This window comes from Dipodomys spectabilis, unplaced genomic scaffold, assembly GCF_019054845.1.
Source record: "Dipodomys spectabilis isolate Male_0828 unplaced genomic scaffold, ASM1905484v1 ptg000145l, whole genome shotgun sequence".
Classification (NCBI taxonomy): domain Eukaryota; kingdom Metazoa; phylum Chordata; class Mammalia; order Rodentia; family Heteromyidae; genus Dipodomys; species Dipodomys spectabilis.
Window position 1 is genome coordinate 18,078,569 of NW_024870822.1, and position 13,962 is coordinate 18,092,530.

The 13,962-nt window shown below is 42.6% G+C and overlaps 1 protein-coding gene and 1 long non-coding RNA gene across 2 annotated transcripts in view; one reads left to right on the plus strand and one right to left on the minus strand.

Moving 5' to 3' along the window:
- Positions 1-953: 953 nt before the first annotated feature.
- Positions 954-4,459, minus strand: LOC122117883. The gene is made up of 4 exons (XM_042691756.1): positions 4,283-4,459; positions 3,728-4,024; positions 2,765-2,892; positions 954-2,052 (listed from the first exon to the last, which is right to left on the minus strand). The coding sequence occupies exons 1-4, from the start codon at positions 4,457-4,459 to the stop codon at positions 1,650-1,652; spliced, it is 1,005 nt and encodes a 334-aa protein (XP_042547690.1). The 3' UTR covers positions 954-1,649.
- Positions 4,460-4,735: 276 nt separating this feature from the next.
- LOC122117760 overlaps positions 4,736-13,962 on the plus strand; it is a 94,905-nt gene continuing 85,678 nt past the window's right edge. The window contains exons 1-2 of the long non-coding RNA XR_006149230.1: positions 4,736-4,864; positions 10,760-10,816. This is a non-coding gene — a long non-coding RNA (uncharacterized LOC122117760). The remainder of the gene's footprint in view (positions 4,865-10,759; positions 10,817-13,962) is intronic.

Genomic DNA, 13,962 nt, shown 5'->3' on the forward strand with positions numbered 1-13,962 from the left:
ATGAAATTGAAGGAATACATAGATATTACCCACTCGATTCTATGCATCAGACTTATCCATATAATAAATGTTGAACTATTGTATTTATTGTTAGAAAGTTGTAAATTCTTTTGAATATTCTGTTATTAATAATAATTTTAACCTGCACACTCCATATTCCATATATTTCCAGGACACTGACATCTACATAAATCAGGAGTCTACTGTCAATTGCTTTTCTTTTTTCCTTCCGATTTATTCTCTTCTGTCCTTTAAAGTGAGTTTTTCTTACTGGGATCTTACTAAAACATAACTTTTTATCATTTCTGCTTCCCTTATCTATCTTTCTTTCCTCGTCTTTGACCACTTCTTTTTCATCCTTATAATTCACCCTAACTTTCACCTTCTCTTCCTTCTTGTTCTCCTTCAATCCTCTCCTTCACCTCCTGTGTTTCTCCAGTGACTCACTTTTGTGGTCCAGTTCTATAACTCAGTCCTTCTAGCATCCACCCATGCCTCCTTCTGTCACCTAACTTTTCCAAAGCACTAGTTTCTATTCGTACACTTCCTCTCCCACTGGGCTTCCTCACTTCTTTCCGTTTGGTACTTCACTGTTTTTCTCTCCTCCCACTTGCCTAAGTTCCCCTCCTTTTCAGTTTGCCTTCTTCATTCTTCCTCCAGCAGTCCTAGACCTATAAGCGCTCCTTTGGTCCTTTCTCTACAGCCCGTCTCTCCTCCACCTAATAGTTGTTCCTATTCCCCTGTGACCTCCCAACTCGCTCTTTTCTTTGTCCCTTCCAGTAGTGGCTTCATTCGGTCTCCAGGCGCTTTCTCTAATCCCAACCTCGGGTCTTGCTGGTCTCTGGGCCGAGTTCTTGCCGGCTCTTTCGCCTCTGCCTCCCTCTTTCCCCTCCTTCTTCTTTCCCCAGCCCTTCCCCCTCCCTCCTAGCTTCCCCGCCTGGCTCGCCGCCTCCCTCGCCTCTTGTCTCGTCTTGCCTGTGTTGTCTGGGAGGGGAGCCCTGCCTCCTCTCCCTCGCTCAGATCAATGCCCTGGCCACTCACTTTCTGATGTTGCACGACGGGAAATGCTTTGAATACTTACGACATGGCCGCGCACACTGATTGCCAAGATTGACAGCACTAACCATCGCCTTCACTTGTTTCCAGGGGGAGCCCCTAGTCACCCCGCTCAGCGCGCACCTCTTGGCACCCCGGCGGCAAACTTCTGCCGCTCCGCGTTCCCCCCACCCCGGCCCGGGGCAGGACACCCCCGCAGACTTGAGTTAACGGGCTGCGGGGCCGCGGCGTTCTGGGGTTATGCTCCCTTACTCCCCAGTCTGTGCTAATTGACCTAACATCGACTCTCCTTAATTTTTTTTTTATTTGTATCTTTCCCTTTTTCTTTAATGCCATTTACTCCCGCGGCGCTGCGCACAAGGAGCCCTCCCGTGCGGTACCTTCCCGGAGCCCTCCCAGGTAACCGGGACGGAGCGAGCGAGCGAGCGAGCGATCTAGAGAGCGAGGGAGGCAGAGAGAGCGAGAGCGAGCGCGCGGCCCGTTTGTGAGCTACCTGTTGGGGAATCGGAGCGGGCTGGGGACCAGAACCTCGGCTGGGCCCCAGCGCCGGCCCCCAGCGCCTCCCACTCCGGCCCTTCCGGGCAGCTCCGGGGTTAGTTTCTCGGAGCTGGGACTGTGGGACTGCCGGAGGGCAGGCGGAGGGACGAGAGCCGAGAGAGCGCAGCCCTAAGAGGGCGCGGGCTGCCGGGAGCCACGGCTGCCCAGCCGGGGCGGGTTTCCGTACTTGGCTCGGGAGGGGCGGGGGAGGAGCGGGAGGAGGGCGCTCCGCCGGGCCGACGCGGAGCGGGAGTGGAGGTAGAGAAAGGGGCCCGGGCGCCAGCCGCTCGCTGGTGGACGCGCGGATCCCCAGGATGCGTCCCCCTCTCCGAGAGTTGTGCCTTGTTCCGGAGGCGGTGACAGATCTGCGTGGCGGGCTTCTGGCTTTCTTGCCCCCCCACCCCAAAATCCACTCTGAGCAAACACATGTTGTAGCTGTAGATAACTGTGCGTAGGACACTGAGGCAAAAGGGCAGGGAGGAAGACAGACAACGCAACCTCTGACAACAGAAAGCTGTTATCGCCATCCTAAGTATTCGTCCGGAAATCTGTCTGCCCTCTCGGCCCACCTTATTCCTCCACCTCCGCCTCCCTAAATAGATATTCTAATCTATGTAACTGGGAATGACATGAAAACGAAGTCAGGTGGCTTAGAGAATGAATGTTTAAGTCTCCGGGAAGTTTGAGGTAGGTATTTCATGGAAGTTCTCTCAAGTGTGGGATGGAGGAAGCTTGTGTTGTGCCTGCGTGTCTCTCTCTCTCTCTCGCTGTCTCTCGCTCTCTCTCGCTCGCTCTCTCGCTCTCACTCTATCTCTCCCCCCTCTCCTTCCCTCTCTTCCCTCTCTGATTCCCTCTTCCTCTCTCTCTCTCTCTCTCTCTTTATCTCTATCCCTCTCTCAGAGCCTCTTTCCCTCTCTGTATGCTTTGAGGGCTGAGATGGGACTTCTGATTGGTAATGCCACTTTTGTCCACAAGAGGGCAACATCCCGAGGGCTTTGTAAGCGTATCTTGCTTGCTGCAGGCTTGCTTGGGTTTAGAGAAAGTTACAACTAAACTTTCAAAGTGATACCACGTCTTATGTCGTGATACTGGAAAACCGAGAAAAGCCTAAAAAGAAAGGAGAGAAAGAGAAGTGAAGCGAGGAGAAAGAGAAAAGAGGCGGCAACCCTACCTCTGGAGGAGAGCCCCAGTCACACCGGGACTAGGGGGAGGGTTGTTGTAATTGTGGGTTTGGCCGGCTGACGACTGGAGTGCCCTCCTCGGCTGTCTCAGTTGTAGCCGGAGGTCATGTAAATCGACCTTAAAAGAATGCATAAGCCATAAATTAAAGTAAACCCTCACCCAAGGGCTGATCCATAAGTAGGCAATATCCAACCTGGACAAAACGAGCTTCCTTTTCGAGCCGACCTAAACCTCATCCCCCCCAAAGAATAGAGGCTAAATGCAAAGTAAGTTTCCTGGCGAATGTTTTGCTTTCTTGAAAAGTCTCGGGTGGATTCACCGTGTGACTGCGATGCCATGGTTTGGGGAGCGCTTCGGTGCCAGGCAGGGTGTCCGTGGGGGTGCGGAAGGTTGGGAGGACCCTCTGAGCGCCTGGCTGCTGAACTAGACATCACCCACACTTTGGTTAGCATACTGTGGGGTGTGTTTTGGGGGGGAGGGGGTTGACGCCGCGAGGGCGCCAGGAATGGACGACCTCCGTCGCCTCTTCCGCCCGAGTCAAGTTTACTCAGAGGAGTTCGCAAAGGAAAAACCCGGGTCGCTAGAAAACGCGTGCGCTGTCTCCCCTCGCCCGCACCCGCGGACGCTGCGCCGCAACTTTCCGGGGACTTTGTGCGAGTTGTCTCCAGCTCCTCTCGCTTCTCTCTCTCCCTCTCCCCTTCCTCTCTCTTATCCTTGGGCATTACGTTTTCACGATCTTTTCAGGAGTCAACACACCGGACTCCAAGGCGGTCTGAACCCAAGGGCGAATCTGTAGTCCCCTCTGGCCCAGGACGCGAGGCGGTGGTGCCTAGCCTGATGGGGGCGTGGGTGAGGGGCAGCCCAGTCGGCGCCGGGCAGGCTCGGCCTCGGCGTTCGCTGGCCCAGCGCAGTTTCTCGCCTGGCTCCGCGTCTCGGTCCGCGCCCTCGGTACCTCTCGGCTCCCTGCCGGGTCCCGCTGCCCGCCTCGCGCTCCGCAGCCCGGCCTGTGTGCGGCTCGAGGCCCGGTCCGGGGCTGGGGGCGGTGCTGCCGCCCAGCTCCCGGCCCACCCCAGTCCCGCTGCTCCCGGGGGAGCAGCCTTCTTCTTTCTCCCTTAAAGGGCTGGGCGGAGAAGGAAAGGGGCTTGGTGCAGAAGCTGCCGGGGCTGCACGCCGGCGTCCCGAGGAGAGGCCAGGGCTGCGGAGGACCGATTAGCCCGGTGCCCGGCGGGGTCTCTGACGTTCTGCGGAGCTTTAAGATAAAAAGAGAGTTGGTGTGTTCGGAGCAGATATAAGGTGGTTGTTGCAGGCGTGTTTGATTCAACTGTTTTACTCTGGCCAAGTTTGAAAACGTTTGTCAGAATTACCAGATATTGGAGATCGGTCCAATTTGGGGACTAAAAATAAGCCTTCAGCGGGGCTGGAGGGGCTGGGCTGTTAACAAGATGGGCTGTTGTGGGCTGTTTCCCGGTGCGGGACCTCCTGCGAGGCCGCAAAGTTTCGGTCTTGCCTGTCCCAAAGCGGTCCTCGCGGCCAGCTGGCCGGGCGCCGGACCCTCGCCGCGCTGTGGAGGGGCGCGCGGGTGAGGATGCCTGTCCCGAGCGCTCGCTTCCGGCGCGCACTCCTGCAGCCCGGCTTTTGGCTTTGGGGAGGCGGCCCAGCCAGCAACCCAGTGGAGTAGGGACATGAGAGTCCCCCCTCTCCCCCCGCCCACTGAGGTCCCTTCTTCTGCCCCACGTAGTCACATGCCAAGCCCCCCCCCCTCCTTCCAGGAGAACAGACACAGCCCCGCCCAGTCTATTTCTAGAAGGTGGGTTTAGTGAATAAAAAGGTCAAGTAGTTGGGTCGGCAAGCTGGTCCATGGAGAGGTGGGGGAGGGTAGAGCGGACACCTGGCAAGGCCCGCCCTGCCGGTCCTCCCACCCTGGCTGGCCGGGCCGCCAGCCTTCGGCTGGCCTTCCTAGGCCACATTCTTGCGCTAAGTGCGAGAGGCGGTGGGAAAAGCAATCTCAAAACGGCCAAGAGCCGGCGAAGCTGACCCCGCGATGGCATTTTGTTTTGAGCAGTTGCTGGGGTTGACGTTTCCTCATAAGGTAAGGTGTCACTGGACGGTCGGCTGCCCAAATGCCACATGTATAATTAGCCTGCGCACTCAGCACCTCTTCTCCGAGGCCCATAGGCACGGGTTTGGCTGATCTGATCCGCTCAGCTCACTTCTGAGCTACAGGACTCCCGAGGGAGGGCTGAACCGCCCAGGACAGCCTTGGCAGGAAAGACGTTGACAATGTGGCTATGTCTTTGATTTGTGTTTTTTTTTCCCCTCTCATTTTTCAGCTGAGAAGGAATTACTGGCTAAGAGGGGGTACCCGATAGCAGCAGTAGGGTGCAGACTGGATTGGTAAGGGGGATGCAGAGGAAATTTGGCAATATACTTATTCTCTACGTTCTGCCCCTCGGGAGGACGGCTAGTGCCCCATTGCACTAATCCATTAGGACTAACCAGGTTTGTCACTGTATGTCCTGGCTTGGGTGGGGATTTCAGACTTCCAGTTGGACTGTTCACCTGTCTCTGACCCTTCCCTCGCTCCTCCCCCTCATCTCCCCCCCACACCCCCCAGGTCTCTCAGCAAGTTAAGCGTCTGCTTTGGTTGCAGCTTCTGGTCCCCTGTTTAGGCCTAGCCGCTTGGGGCTGCTAGTGATCCTGTGGGGGAACCTGGAGAGATCTGCTCTCTGTCTTAGTCATGTTCAGTCTGGGGTTCTCAGGAGCAGTGCCATGTCCTCTCTGTCAGCTGAGATTGGTGCTTAAACTTCCTACCTAGCTTTCCAGATCCCAGCCTTAGGTCAGCTTTAACCCACACTCTGGCAGAGAACAGATTTCTGCAGCCGTGAACATGACCTTCCCTCTGTCACCCTGCGCAGTCACTGGAATTCAACACTCAGCATTAGGCACTTGCATCATTCTCTCTCCTCCCCTTGTTTCTAGGCCACTAAGATATGCCCGATACCTACTAGAAGATTTTAAAATTTCAAAACAAACAAGCGAACATTTTAAATCTTCCACAAGTTTGGTGGACAGAGTTAGCTTTTCTGTGGCAGCAAGAGCATGCTTTTCCGGGTGGGAAGTAGGTACATGGTATATTAAGTTTCATTTGCTTTTTGTTGAATCAATGTAATATTTTCTTATAGCATGAGAAAAGTTATGACTAAATTTTTCGACTCTTTTGGCCCCCATGTGTATTATCTAGGCACTTTTGAGGATATCTTTTAAAAATACAACATTTGAGCTCATGGTAGTCAAAATGACATGAAGATTTTTTTCTCCTCCATTTCTGAAAGCCTCACAAATCAAGAGAGTTTGTCCCTGTTCTTAAAAGAGATTAAACAGCCAAGAAATCATTGAAATCTTGAAATCAAATGTGCTCTAACTTATTAGATCTAGTTATGACCAAAGACATAGCAAATAACCAGGATCCAGATATCAAGTATAGTTCACTAATTCTTTAGGCAAACTGACATCCTTAGTTGCTTTTCTTATGTATTGGTATCACCTTCTATCCCTATATGTTCTTCCATATTCCTTTAATTCCTTTTAGTGGCAAGACTAGGAAATCTTTTGTTTATTACCTATTCTGTTTATTGTTACATTTATTTATTGTCTTAGAAGAGATGAAGAGAAACTTTCTCTTGGTATATGTGTATTTTATAAATGCAATTTTAAAATTAGAGTGCGTGATACCAGTTCCTATAATAATATAGTTTAACAACAACACTTAATATTATATTGTGAAAATGAATGTAAAATATTATTAATAAGCATGTCTTTAGCTGATTAAGATATAGCTGAATATTTGATGAGTGAGATTCAGTAGGATGAGAGTATTGTCTGTTGAGCATCTTCATTAGTAACAGAATACAACAAATGTTTTTCATTATAAGGGAAAAGCATGTATTTACATTATGGTAATATAACTAGGAAATGTTTCTCTTACAGAGCTTTAAAATATATTGCTTTAAACACATAAATGAGGAATTTTGGTGACAGTATTGAGATTTTATGTCTGCTATAATTGACCTGTGTTAAGAATTATTGGGTTATTGGTCATTGATTGAATTGCTGTGCACATTCATTTTATGGGGAAGAAGTCAGTGATATTTTAAATGGTTTTCTTTCCATTAATATAATAGGTACTGGAACAAAGGAATTTTCTTTTGAATAAAGCTTAATATGCATCAGCTTTAGTTCTTTAAATGTGTTCTATACTTTTCAGCTTTGATGGTTTTATATCTTTTTTCATGTTTGAAAGAATTCTTTTATTAGGGAGAGAATATGCATCTGTATTTTTGCTATTAACGAATAACCTTCTATGAAAGTGTAGTACAGTACACCTAAAATTTTCCTTTATCTAAGAACCATCTGTTTAAATATAGTTTTAGGGATGCATATATATCAATTGATGTTTTTGAAGTCCAGTGAAACATTCCATCAAGCTAATGTGTCTGAGAGTACCATATCAGGCACAGACAGGTACTAGAAATGATAAAACACAGATAACTTGCAGCAAGATGATTTGCAGATGGGATGTATTATCTATTCTCATGAGGTTAGAAGGGTCATATTACCATTTTTTCTCAAAATTAATCCAGGTTATTTCAGAATATTCAATTTATGTAGAGGTAAAAGATCTAATGAAGCAGATTTTGTTATGGAAACCTGCTAAAAATGAACAGAATACTCATTACTTTTTAGAGGAAGAAATGGAATATCTGTGAGTTTGTTTGGGTTGCATCTAGTTTAAGAGCTATGGCTTTTCCTATTTTTTTCTAACAATGAAAATAAGGTACCAGAACAATTTATATCCTCAAACAGATTACACGTTATCTACTGCTTATGCCCCAAATGTCAAAATATTCTAGTTAAAAAAAGCCAGTTCTCTGTTAAGAGTATATGAAAAATAGTTTTCATTAGGTAAGAGCCCATTTTAAATTTATATAGCATATCTTTTCCACTTGTAAGTTCTCCAGTTGTGATCTAAAAACTGTTTTGTGTGAGTTCTATAAGAAACTCTTATCACCCTCTCCTTAAATATTTGTCATCCATCCTTAGTAATAGTGCTTTTATTTTCCTTGTTTTGTGTAAAAGGGCAAAGCTTTTCAGTTAATTATTTTGTTTAGATACTTAGTCAAACTACAGATAGTTCAAAATTTGCATTATGGTTTGGATAGTTCTTTTAAAGTTTTAAGTATCTGATTGTCATACTTGTTACAAAGTATCAATTGAAGACTAGGGGTGGAGGTTAAAAATGGACTATCATTTAAACCCACTATAAACTTTCTCACCTCCCAAAACAGGTTGCTGGTCTGTTTTTCCTCAATCTGTGGTAGTCCCAAGAAGGAACATGAAACCCGAAAACCTCAGAGACGTAGTATTGATTTAATTCTTAACTGCAAATCCTTCATATCATTGCTCAAAATATCCAACTTTACACCAATATTAGCCATTCTTTTTATAGTGACACCATGCTTAGTAAAAAACTTCTAAGCACTGAGGTCAGGTGTTGAGATTGGATTCTAGTTTATTTTTTATGAATCAGATAAAGATTTCTGTGCATGGGACCATATGTGAAGATGAGAGAACAAGAACATTTCCATATCAAAGGCAATATATCTGAGGCTGCATGGTAATTAAAATGCAGTGGTTTGGACTCTGTGCACTAGCACTTAAGCAGAGCATTGCCGGGACCTTGTGCATCATGCAGGCGGTTGCCTCTTGCATACTTCTTGAAATACACTTATAATTTTGTACAAACATTTATGCCAGTCCACACTTTTCTGTGGATAATTTGTATTTCATCCAAACCATTCAAAGTAGAAGTTATTTTTTGAACTACCCCCTCATTATGGCTTTTGTGCATCAACTATTTTTATTCTAGTTGTTTGTATTTCTTTTTACCAGAATGATGGCTTGTTTATATTCAAAATCTCTTCTTGCTCCTCTAAGACCCCTAATATATCACTCATTTTACTAGTCACTCAAAAAACTTTCATCTTTAGGAAAGATGTGAGTTATTTTCTGAGGTTAATTGTAGATTCTACAATCTATTATAAACTAATAAACCACATTAAAAACCAACTGCTTATTTTTACTTTATAATGCTTATGTATTTAGTATTCCCCACTAACTTGCATAATATATAATACTGGAAAAAATTCCTTTTCAAAATGCTTGAGGAATTCTGAGATGTTTCTTTCTGCTTTTTAACATTATGAAAATGTATAGAGGCACTGTCATGCAATTTTTAAGTGAAAAGCAATGATTTGAAAGTGTAGAAATCTTTATATTTATTGAAAGAGCTGTCTCTTTTCATTTATAGGGACATAGGGAGATATTTGATATTATTTATGAAGGCCTGAATTAGTAGCTTAACTTGTTAGTGATAGAATAGTGAAAAAAAAAAAACAAAAAACCAAAAACCCTTAACAATTGGTACTCTAGTGCTTTATATAGTCTAGAAAATTTTGCTTCTGGTAACTAGCTTGAGCTTACTGCTTTGTAATTTCTGAATTTTTCTATTTCTGCATTTTCTCTCTGTCTATGAATATTCTGCTTTAGTGTATATTGCAAGAAATTCACTGGTGTATTTTATTCCTAAATTCCCATGGGCTATAAAGCTTTTTAAAGATTTCTGTGGATTGAAATACATCATGTATTGAAGCCTAATAAGACATTATAAATCCTTTAAGAATTGTTTGTTTTAACTATTTTGGATTAAATTACTTAAGTATACTGGCTCAGTGCTTTTGAAGGATGACACGCATAGTCATAATAAGTATAAGATAAATGTATGATATGATGTGTACATTGAAGTATGCAAATATCCCATATTCTGTCATTTTAACTTCTCTCTTGGTCTCTTTCTTGTCCAGAAATATCACAAGGTATTCCTTTGAATGATATTTTTTTTCTATTACCTTTTATAATTTTTTGTTTCCATCTTCGTAACGAGATATTCATTCAAATGCAAGAAGGGACTTTAGTGCTATTTGTGATTTTGCCTACACTGAGCATAATATCTGTTTCTTTGAAAAGGTAGTTCTTTAAATTTAGACAAAGAAAATTAAAGATATTTTACTTTTCAGGACAATGGAAACTCAGTATCTAGAAAAAAGAAAAGCAATTGCAACATACTATGCCCCCACCAAACAAAACAAAACAAACAATATAATAAAAAGAGATAATATAGTTTCTAAATGGAACCCATTCTTTGTAATGGTTGCATGGTTTTACACTGAACAAATAGATCTGGGTAATGTAATTGAAGCCTTCTTAATTTCTAGGCACCCTGAAGTGCATCTTTGAAGGCAGGAGTCTTTAATTTTTAAGGACTTTTCTACTGAAGATATTTGCTAGGTGAGGAAATTTAGGTGAGTTACTTTGATGCTAAAGAAATCATTGATAGAACTGGGTAAGAACTGTCCCTAAATTCTAAGGAATAGTTCATTGTTCTTTTTTGGGAAGTAATATCAAAGGACATGTGGTTATTTTCTCAATTTAAAAAAATCAAGGGAATATTATAATTATCTCAGAAATACTATCCAACTATCATCATGAGCATGAAGCCATCTATATATGAGAAATCAGCCCTATCTAACCATATTGAATCCTCAATCCTTAATTTCTTTACCTATAAGATGGAAGCAGAATAATAATAGAATTATTACGAATTATTGTGATAGTAATTCTATTATCATAGAATTATTGTGAGGATTACATGAGATGAATGTAAAGCACAAAGATCAGGAATTTGTATAAAATAAACATTTAATATATGTTTTCTATTACTATTGAAGCTGTATTAAGCATTATACATATCTGGCTCCCCATTAGAACTTTACTACATACTTGCTATGTATTATTTGGCAAGTTATATAACATGCTTCTTATATAAAATAGAGGGACAGCAATGTAAGCTCTTTTTTTTCTTTCCTAGAAAGAAGAATTCATCTGAATTCTAGAAGACTTGGGATAGAGTCCCAAGTGACTAAAGGTAGGGTCATGATATACAGCTTCTAAGATTTGATGAATTCCCATGCTAAGGACTAGAAGAGATTTAAATTTTATTTTACCTGTCATTCCATGTAGTTTGATCAGCCTTTTTCCATTCTAACCAATTAAGAACTCTCTTCCTTTGAATGCCTACAAAGAGGGGAATTTGATAATTACTTTGGTTGTATATATAACAGAGAGAATTCTTTTGTCTACAGAACATACTTTAACATGTTTTATTTTGATTTTATTTTAAGAAAACAGTGGAAACATTTTTTTTTTAATAGGATGATAGACCTGTATGTGTAACAACCCAAATTAAGCTTTCAAATTTGTATTTGTTGGGTCTTTTCCTCTTTTTTTTTTTTTTTTTGGTGGGTCATGGGGCTTGAACTCTGGGCTTGGGTGCTGTCCCTCAGCTCTTCAGCTCAAGGCCAGTACTCTATCACTTGAGCCTCAGCACCACTTCCGGTTTTCTAGTGGTTTATTGGAGATAAGAGTCTCACAGACTTTCCTGCCCAGGCTGGCTTTAACCATGATCCTCAGATCTCAGCCTCCTGAGTAGCTAGGATTACAGGCATGAGCCTCTGGCGCCTGGCTGGGTCTTTTCTTTTATAATCTGATTTCCTAAACTAGTTATCTGACCTTGAAAAAGTTATGCAACCTCTTCAGGCTTCCACTTCCTCATTTTTAAAATGGGATGGTGGTAGAATTTATAGAATTATTGGGAAATTTATGTTTGAAATTTATTGTATGCAAAAGTGTGTAGCACACTTCTGGATAACTATGTTAGGATGAATTGACAATTGTTTTATGATCAATATTAGAACTACAGGCATGAGAAAGGACCTTTAATTCTCTTGTACTTTATAGAACTTCCTGGTTTTAAAGTGCTTTCATTGCTTCATTCAATAAAAGGTATATAGGATAGATAAACTTACCAGTCGTCCCAGTCATACTGTCTAACTTTCCATTTGATATGAACAAATGTTTCAATTGAGCTTTGCTTCAGGATATTATTTACTCCAAACAAAGCTGGTAGATCATAAATCAGAGCTGTTTTTTTTTTTTAAATTTCCCGTCTCTTTGATAGGATGTCAGCACTCATTTATTTTATCTTTATGCTTACCTCCAGAGCCAAACCATTATGTTGGTGTATTTACCATACATGAGTTCATGAGTTAGGATTAATGAAAGGATCCTTGATAGTGAAAAGGTTGGGAACCACTCAATTACAAAAAGATTAAAGAAATGCACAGTCTTAGAATGGAGGTATAAATATGGGTCATTCTAAAGAGTGTGCTAATTATTATAATGGAGGTAAATATAAACACAAAGGTATTCATGTCAGGTAAAGTACCTAGTAGGTGGTGACCTTAGATTTGTGATTTCAAGGATGAGGAATGGGAGAATTCAGGTAATAGCCTAAAAGAATATTAACCATGAGGAGCATTTGCTATTATTACTTAATATCTGGAAAGAAAATGGTGGTTAGGGCTTGCTTTGCTTGCCCTTGCATGCTTGAGGCCCTGGGTTTGATTCCTCAGCACCACATAAGCAGAAAAAAAAAAAGCCAGAAGTGGCACTGTGGCCCAAGTGGTAGAGTGCTAGCCTTGAGCTGAAAAGCTGAGAGACAGAGCCCAGGCCCAGAGTTCAGGCCCCACAACTGGACCCCCCTCAAAAAAAAAAAAAAAAAAAAAGGAAGTGGTACTTAGAGAGATCACCGAAGTGATAGTCTTGATTTCCAATGGCCTTAACCTCTTTCTTTTTATTAAATCACCGCTTTGTTATGCTTTGACATCTAAAGACTTGTGCTATTGATAATATTAACAACTCAATAATGAAATTTCTACTTTAAAAAGAAAGGCCTTAAAGTTGTATAAAGGAAGGTGGGGGAAGTATGAATTTTTTTTTTTTTTTGGTGCCAGTCCTGGGGTTTGAACTCAAGGCCTGAGTGCTGTCCCTGAGCTTTGGTGCTCAAAGCTAGGGACTAGCACTCTACCACTTGAGCTGCAGCTCCATTTCTGTTTTCTTTTGGTGGTTAATTGGAAATAAGAGTCATATGGACTTCTCTGCCTAGGCTAGCTTTGAACATGAGCCTCAGATCCCAGCCTCCTCAATAGCTAGGATTATAGGTCTGAGCCACTGGTGCATGGCAGTTGTGAGATTTTTAAGGACATTTTCCTTTAAAAATTTCAATTAAATTTTATAGTAAAAGAAAAGCCGGGCGCCGGTGGCTCACGCCTGTAATCCTAGCTACTCAGGAGGCTGAGCTCTGAGGATCATGGTTCAAAGCCAGCCTGGGCAAAGAAAGTCCGTGAGACTCTTATCTCCAATAAACCACGAGAAAACTGGAAGTGCGCTGTGGCTCTAGCGGTAGAGTGCTCGCCTTGAGCTTAAGAGCTGAGGGACAGCACCCAAGCCCAGAGTTCAAGCCCCACGACCGACCAAAAAACAAAATTAACAAAAATAAATTGAAATAATATAAGAGATTTTAAAAGTTTAAATAATTTGGAACATAACTCAGTGTTAACTAGGTATTAGGTATAGTTTTTACTCTTGATTTGAAGACTCAAATATCCACTAGAGGAAAATTTGAATATTAAAAATTTCTCATTAAAAACTGAAATATTTAGGTCTTGAAAAGAACTTTAATCTTAGGATTTAAAGTTGTATGTTTAGTTTTTATACATTTAATAAAATATTTGTAAGCATTATTAAAAATTGTCAGCTTTTCTGAGGTTAAATCCTTTAAGTTTTTACAGACAACAGTAAGTTCAAGGAATACCTCTACTTGTTTATGTTTGTATAATTTACAGGTATACAAAAGTAGGCTTTTATGTACACTGACTACTTTTGTGTTTTAAGTTGTGTTGAATTTTGTAACAGGTTTCCTTTTTCCAAGAGGGAAAGAAGTATGTGTGTATATGTGTGTGTGTGTGTGTATGCATGTCTGTCTGTCTGTCTGTCTGTCTGTCTGTCTGCCTATCATCTATCTCAGCCTAAATTGAATGGGACCATGTAGACTCAAAATCTTATGTATGACATGACAGGGAAGGAATAAGCAATAGTTTGATTTTTAATTATTATATCATTATATCAAATGACACATCATAATTTTCTGTTTTAGTTGTGAGGTATGTGTCC